Source organism: Parus major, chromosome 25LG1, assembly GCF_001522545.3.
Source record: "Parus major isolate Abel chromosome 25LG1, Parus_major1.1, whole genome shotgun sequence".
NCBI classification, from domain to species: domain Eukaryota; kingdom Metazoa; phylum Chordata; class Aves; order Passeriformes; family Paridae; genus Parus; species Parus major.
Genome location: NC_031793.1, coordinates 727,812 through 734,750, shown reverse-complemented (window position 1 = coordinate 734,750; position 6,939 = coordinate 727,812). Strand labels below are relative to the sequence as shown.

General features: G+C 57.3%; 2 protein-coding genes across 2 annotated transcripts; both read right to left on the bottom strand.

Annotated features, from left to right (window-relative positions):
* Window positions 1-1,509: 1,509 nt before the first annotated feature.
* BGLAP (bone gamma-carboxyglutamate protein) lies at window positions 1,510-3,133 on the bottom strand. Its single transcript, XM_015650136.3, has 4 exons — window positions 2,379-3,133; window positions 2,058-2,102; window positions 1,903-1,969; window positions 1,510-1,771 (listed from the first exon to the last, which is right to left on the bottom strand). Exons 1-4 carry the CDS (start codon window positions 2,437-2,439, stop codon window positions 1,639-1,641), a joined length of 306 nt encoding a protein of 101 aa, XP_015505622.1. The 5' UTR covers window positions 2,440-3,133; the 3' UTR covers window positions 1,510-1,638.
* Window positions 3,134-3,275: 142 nt separating this feature from the next.
* PMF1 (polyamine modulated factor 1) lies at window positions 3,276-6,527 on the bottom strand. Its single transcript, XM_015650134.3, has 5 exons — window positions 6,355-6,527; window positions 5,997-6,102; window positions 5,211-5,311; window positions 4,665-4,860; window positions 3,276-4,338 (listed from the first exon to the last, which is right to left on the bottom strand). The coding sequence occupies exons 1-5, from the start codon at window positions 6,504-6,506 to the stop codon at window positions 4,285-4,287; spliced, it is 609 nt and encodes a 202-aa protein (XP_015505620.1). The 5' UTR covers window positions 6,507-6,527; the 3' UTR covers window positions 3,276-4,284.
* Between the last annotated feature and the right edge of the window lie 412 nt (window positions 6,528-6,939).

Sequence of the window (6,939 nt, the reverse complement as noted above, 5' to 3'; positions counted from 1 at the left end):
TGACCAAACTTTTCAGTAAAGAAGTGCAGGTGGGTCCTTCCTTATCCCTGTGATGGGAGTCACATTTCCCTTGCTGCCTCTGCCATTTGGGATGACTTCATCCTCTTGCTAGAACTCTGCATGCTGCTGTCACAGGAGCACCCTGGCCCTGCATGAGGACCTGGAGTAGCTCACTGGGGCATTTGCAGCTCACTTTTAACAGGAGTAAGGGGGTGGAGAAGCGGGAGATAGGGAAAGTGTAAATTTTACAAATAGTGACTTTCCAATGTCCATTTAAGGTGCTGGGAGAGGGTGGGCTGGGGCCTGCAGGACTGGTGATGGGGCTTTGTGAGGGTCCCACCATGCCCTGGTGCCGAGGGTAGCTGGGAGGTAGGGAGAGAAAATAAATCACTATTCATGCCCTGAATTTCTGCTCTTCTACCCAGTGAGTCAGGGCTTCCAGAGGGTTCCCTGCTGCTTCTCACCATCCTCCCCTGACACTGGTGTGACTGTGCCTGGAGTGAAGCTGAGGTCAGGTACCATCCAACTCCTCTTTGCACTGCTCACCAGCTTCCTCTTCACATCCCACCTGAGTGCCTTGTGCTGCTGACTGCATCAGTGAGCAGCAACCCCCAGTGTTCCCCACTGCCCCATCCCCAGAGCAGCCCCTTGCAGCAGGAGCTGTACAAGGAGCCCCAGCAGCCATGAGTGATGGCCTCTCAGCCTGGCAGGACACAGCTGCCAGCTTTTCCACATCTGTTCTGTGCTGGGCACTTCCTCGCAGCTGGAGGACATCCTCTGATGTCTGCAGGTTTGGCTGTGGGGCCACCTAAGCCTCACCAGGATCCCAAGCACCTTTGGCACTGCCAGGCTGGCCCTTGTGGGCAACACTCCCATCATCAGTGCCCTGACTGTGGCCTTGCCCCAGTGGCTCCAGCTGCACCCCAGGTGTCCCCACTGGGGTGGGCACTGGAGGGACCCTTGACACCGTGTGAGGGGCTGGGCTGCAGAGCCTGCGAGAACCCAGCATCCTCTTTGTGCTGGGCTCTGCTGTGGGGTGTCTTACAGTGTCCCTCTCCCAACACCCTCTGCACCCAGTCTGTGCCTTAGTTCTTCCAATGCAAACCAGTAGTGATTCCATGAATTTGGGGCAGGGACAATACATCATCCTGTGTAGGGACCCTGCAATGTAAGTGTGCATGTGTCTGTCAAGGTTAGTAAGTAATTAAGGTGGTTTGTGATGAAATTCCTGGGCAGTCCACAGGGTCCTGGGGTGCAGCTCTGCTCTTCCCCAAAACCTCATGCTTGGGAGAAACAGCTTTAAATTAAACTGAAATGATGATGGTGGTGCAGCTCTGGGCTCCTCACTGCTGGAAGCAGGATCTGGGGGCGATAGCACCGCTCCTCCTCGGAGCCCGGGGGGACACAGGGAGGGAAATCAGGAGTCCTCAGCTGTGTGGGGTGGGGTGCCCTGGGGCACATCCACTGCAGCCTCCCACCCACCCATGCCCCAAGCTTGGGAAAGGAACGGGCTCCACCATTTGCATTTATTTCTTTCCAGGGCTGACAGAAAGGGTGAGAGGATGAAGATGGGGGTGGGGCTGAGGTGGGTTTATAGGAGCTCAGCCCCCACCCCACAAGACAAGGTGGTGGCTGGGGCTACACCAGGCCATAGTAGCGCCGATAGGCCTCCTGGATTCCAATCTGGTCAGCCAGCTCATCACAGTCAGGGTTGAGCTCACACACCTCGCGCTTGGCCTCCAGTGGGTCCCGTGGGGCTCCATAGACACCGCTGGGGACAAATGGGGAACCCAGGGGCTGTTGGGGGGTCCCATGGGAGCTGGAGGCTCCTGGAGAGGAGTTGATCCAGCAAGCCTCCCCTCATCTGGGGGCCCTGATCCCTCAGCCAGGACCAGTCCCTACCTGTCGTAGGCATAATTCCGCTTCTGTCTCTGCACCACCTCAGCGCTGGCACGCCTGGAGACAAAGGCTGCAGGGACAGTGTGGTGGGTTGGGGGGGGGGGTGTCATGTCCCCCTCTCCCCAGGGTAGTGGGGCTGAGCAGCTGTGGTCACTCACCTTTGGAGCTGGGTGAGTCATTGGTGCTGGCAGAGCCATCAGCAGCTGCAAGTGACACAAAGGGATACCCAGGTGGGCTCACAGAGGCCCCAGGTGGGCTCTGCTCTCACCCCACTTCTTTTGGAGCTCAGATCCCTCACCGAGACCCCCAATCTGCTGAAGGATGTCTTGCTCCCTATCTCCCTGTTGCATCCCTGTGCCCCCCACCCCAAGGCTCAGCAAATCTTTCCATCTTTTTCTCAGTCCCTTCTCTTCCTCCAAGCCCTTCCCAGGACACAGAATCACCCCCACAGTCCCCATAAGCCCCAGAACCCCCCATACCTCTGCGGCAGACACCAAGAGTGAGCAGGGCCAAGAGGGTGAGCAGGACGAGGGACTTCATGGTGCCGTCCCGTGCTGTGCTGAGTGAAGCCCTGGCTGTCTTTATAGGGTCTTGTGGCCTTGGCAAGGGGGGGCACGGCCCCACCAAGGTTATTTCCAGCACATCCGCCACGGCCGGAGCTGCCGGCAGAGCTGGCAATTGTGGTTTGGGATGAACTTGGTCCCCCTATGCCCAGCCAGAGCCCACAAAGGGAGGGGGGAAAATGGCCCCAGGCCAGGGGAGATTTGTTGGTGGGCCCAGCCCTGCCAGCCTGGCAGCACTTAGGCCCCACTGGCACGGGTGATGGGGTGCTGGGGGCTCCTCACTGCACTCCCCAGTCACGCATTGCCCTGTCCCGGCTCCCACTGCTGCATCCCAGAATTGTCTTCTGCAACACGGGGAGACTTTCCTGCCAAAACCTGTGGGGTTTTCCTCCATGTGCAGGCCAGTGGGAACTTGCTGGCCCCTTTTTGGGGGACCAGTACATGCTGCTTTCGTGGCAGTCGCACTGTGCCCCTGGAGGAGGGTGAGCAGGTGCCTATCCCTTGGTGTCCACACAGCTCCTCCCTGCCACATGCCATGGGCAGATGCTGCGTGGCCAGGGCAGTCAGAGCCCCTGAATAACATTCTTCTTTCAGATCCTGACCACTTTCTGATCCTGTAAATCCCAGCCCTGTCTCGAAAAGCGGAACTGGAGGCTTTGGGGCAGAGGGTGGACAGAGCTGCTGAACCAGAGCCTTTGTAAGACAAACCCATAAAGTACAGAGTACGTGGGCCAAGAACACAGCAGGAGCCAAGCTGGGAACAACAGCCCAAATTCATTGAGATTCCAACACAGCAGAGGGGAAACTGTTGCAGCCATTCTGACTCAGCCTTTAATTGTAAACAGAGGTTGGGGTGTGGTGCAAGCGGCCACTGCTGCTCCCCCGTTTGTCACAGGGCACGGCCTCTCCTTGGAGACCTGACCTCAGTGGCTGCTGGACTCAGAACCTCTCCGTCCTCATCAGGTGCAGGGGGGACTCTCCTCATTCCCCAAGGAACAACCTGTTCATGCTGGGGGCACACATCACTCCTGGGGCCCTGCCAGGGAGATCCTGGGAGCCCTTGCTTCCCCAGCCCACAAACTTCCGCTGAGGCAGTAACAGACAACTCTGGGTAGGGAAAAACCAGTCTGCTTCTAGAAAGTTCCAGAGAAAAACATTAAACCCCTGTGCTACAGAAGCTCACAAAGTGCAAGCAGGCCTGTTCCAACCTCTTCACAGACCCCAAGATACCTCAGGCTGCTGGGAGAGGACCAGGGATAGAAAATAATTTGAAGAACAGAATGAATGGTAACAAACTGGGTGCAGCTGCTGCTGCCACATCTGCAATGGGCAGTGGTTTGAACACATGGAGACTGAATGAACCTGCAAGCACCAGCAGGAGCATTGCCTGTGACCCACCCTTGGTGTACTGCTGATGGGCTTGTGGGCTCCTGGTCTGGGACTCAAGGCACTAAATTTTGTCTAACACAAAACTAAAACAGCTACAAAACCCCAAATGTAGCTTTGGAAACTGGAATCAGGCCTGGTTCAGTACCACAGCACTGAGTGGAGCAGATGAGAGCACAGACACACTTTGTGACACTCCTCTCTGTCTAAATGAGTAGGAAATAGGGAATTGCCATCCATTTCCAGAGAGCCCAATGGTATTTTTTCTGCACCAAATCTGATCAAACTGTGCCAATCCAGCAGCCATTTAAGTCACTCTGCAGTCTCCAGTGGCCTGATGGGGCGATTCTCAGTTTGGGTTCTGCGTGCACCTTGTCCCATCAGTGCTTTGGGATGATGAACTGTCTCAGCAGAGCCTGTGGGACATCATGCAGCCTCACTGGGGCTCCTGGAATGTCATGATGAGTTCTTGTTGCTCCTTACTGATTGCCTGGAAGGAACACGACCCACAGAGCTCAGCATGATGCTTCTCCCACCCTGCCACACTCAGGGCAGAATGCAGGCTGTGTCATACACTGCTGTCCCATGCATGTGCAGAACCCCCTCATCTCCCTCAGAACCACCCCACATCCCACCCACCGCACAAGGAAAAGCACCTGAAACCTCCAGAGAAAATGTCCACAACTAAAGTTCAGCAGAACTTGGCTGCTGGAGAGGTCTTGGAGAAGTGGAAGGTCTGAAAGTCATTCCAGGCCCCACTGAGCCCCTCTCCAGCAGGTGCTATGAGGATGTTGGTTTGGTTTGGTCTATTTTTACCTGCCAGGCCTGTTGGCGAGCCTGGATCAGCTGCTGCAACTCTGCAATCCTGTTCCTCCCCATTAGCACAGACTCAGCCACCTTCCTGTTCTCTTCCTCCTTCTCCCTGAGAACTCTGCAGAGGTGGGAGCGGTGCTTCAGGAGGTAGGGCACCATGGTGCTGCGGATGTCCTCCTCCGGGATCCCGCTGGGCCGCCTGGGCACACAGGAGCACGTGAGGCAGCCAGAGTGCAGTGATTAGTCCCACACAGCCCAGCTGGATGCTGAACAGGTGGGATCAGCTCCCATAGTTTCCTCTGGCACAGGGAATCGAGGACAGCCAGAGCAGGGACCCCAGTGTGGAGCCCCACTGGAGGGAACTCCCCGAGAAACACAGATTAAACTGATTTTTGTGTGTTTCAGGCCCGGTGTAAAGACACACTGGTAAAGATAGAGCAGCCTTTAGACCCTCCCTTGCAGCATGAGGTCAACAGGGTACCCAAAAATCACCCAGAAACCACCTGCTGCCCTTGTAGGAATATGACCCCCACCCCTGGCCATCCATACCATGCAGGCTCTTCCCGGTCCTTTGCCTCCTCCACGATCTTATCCAGTGAACTAAAGAGTCCCTCCAGATTCCCTTCATTTTTCACCTCCTGGACCTCTTCCTGTGAAGGAAGGGACACAAAGTGAATAAACACAGGCACCACTCTGCTTGTGAGCCTTCACTGGTCATAGAATCGGGGAATTGTTTGGGTTCAAAGGGACCTTAAAGCACATCTCGTTCCACCTTCCACTATCCCAGGTTGCTCCAAGCCCTGTTCAACCAGGCCTTAAACTCCTTCAGGGATGGGGCAGCCACAGCTTCTCTGGACAACTTGTGCCAGGGCCTCCCCACCCTCTTGGGGAAGAATTTCTTCCCAATATTTCACCTAACCCTGCCCTCTGGCAGTGGGAAGTCATTTCCCCTTGTCCTATCCCTCCATCCCTTATCCAGAGTCCTTCCAGCTTTGTACTGGATGAAAGGCCTACAGCCTGGGAATCACCATCCCTGGGGGTATTTAACAGATGTGTGGATGTGGCACTTAGGGACGTGGTCTTGGCAGTACTGGGGAAATGCTTGGACTCGATAGTCCTAGTGGTATTTTCCAACCTGAATGACCCTACAGCTTTTTCTGGGGAAGACAGAGTTCCGGACAGCAGTCTCAGCTTTCTGCTTTTGCCATTTAGGAAATGTATTTGCTGCCCTTAATATCAATCTGTTCAGCACTTTTTCACAGGGCTCTGAAACCCCTTTTCAACACTCCAAGCCCCTCCACAGCCCCCCAGGCACCCTGTCACTCCCCTGTTCACCTTTATGGACGCCTGTAGCTGGGAGATGAACTGATCGTAAATGCTCCTGGTCAGCTGGGGCTGCAGCTTGTAGAAGCAGCGGTAGCAGTTGACAAACCTCTGGTAGCTGCAAAACCGATTGCGGGGAAGGAGGGCAGGATCAGGACTGGGGTCACGCTGGGGTTGAAGTCAGAGTTAGTGATGGGGCCGGGGTTAGGGCCAGGCTCAGAGCCGGGTCAGGGTTAGTTAACGATGGAGCCGGGATCAGGACCAGGCCCAAAGCAATTCCTGGTGATCCGTGTGGGCCCAGGGTCACGGCAGGGTTGGGACCGGGGTCAGGGGTCCCTCCCCGCTCCGCGCGACCCCGCTTCCGCCTCACCTCCCGGCGGCCACCAGCTTCTCCAGGAATGTGTCCACCACGGTCGCGAACACCTGGGCGCGACCCGGGACCACCGCCGGGGCCGGGCCATCTCCGCCTTCGGCTGCCCCGCGCTCCGCCAGCTCCGCGCCGCCATCGCCACCCGCCGCCATCGCCGCTGCCCATTGGCCGGGGCGCCAGGCCCCGCCCCCACCGGCCGCCAGCGCGGGAAGAGAGCGCGCGCGAGCGAGCGCGGGAAGAGAGCGCGCGCGAGCGAGCGCGGGAAGAGAGCGCGCGCGAGCGAGCGCGGGAAGAGAGCGCGCGCGGCCCGGGCGGGGCCGGTGCCGCTCGGCGGGGCTCCCCCGACCCGACCGCTCCTGCTTCCAACCCAAAACAACCCACAACAACCGCGGCGAGAAGAATCTGCCGCCTCGCGGCACGGGGCTGCGCCTGGCCCTGGAGCGAAGCAGCGTGACAAACCATCCTCCTCTCCCCAGTCCCCTGACCCCCAGCGACTGGGGCTCTCCATCGTCTACTGAAATAAAATAATAAAGCCTGACGAATTTAACAGGAAAGAAGAAGCAAAGTTCAGCTCGGTTAGAGAAT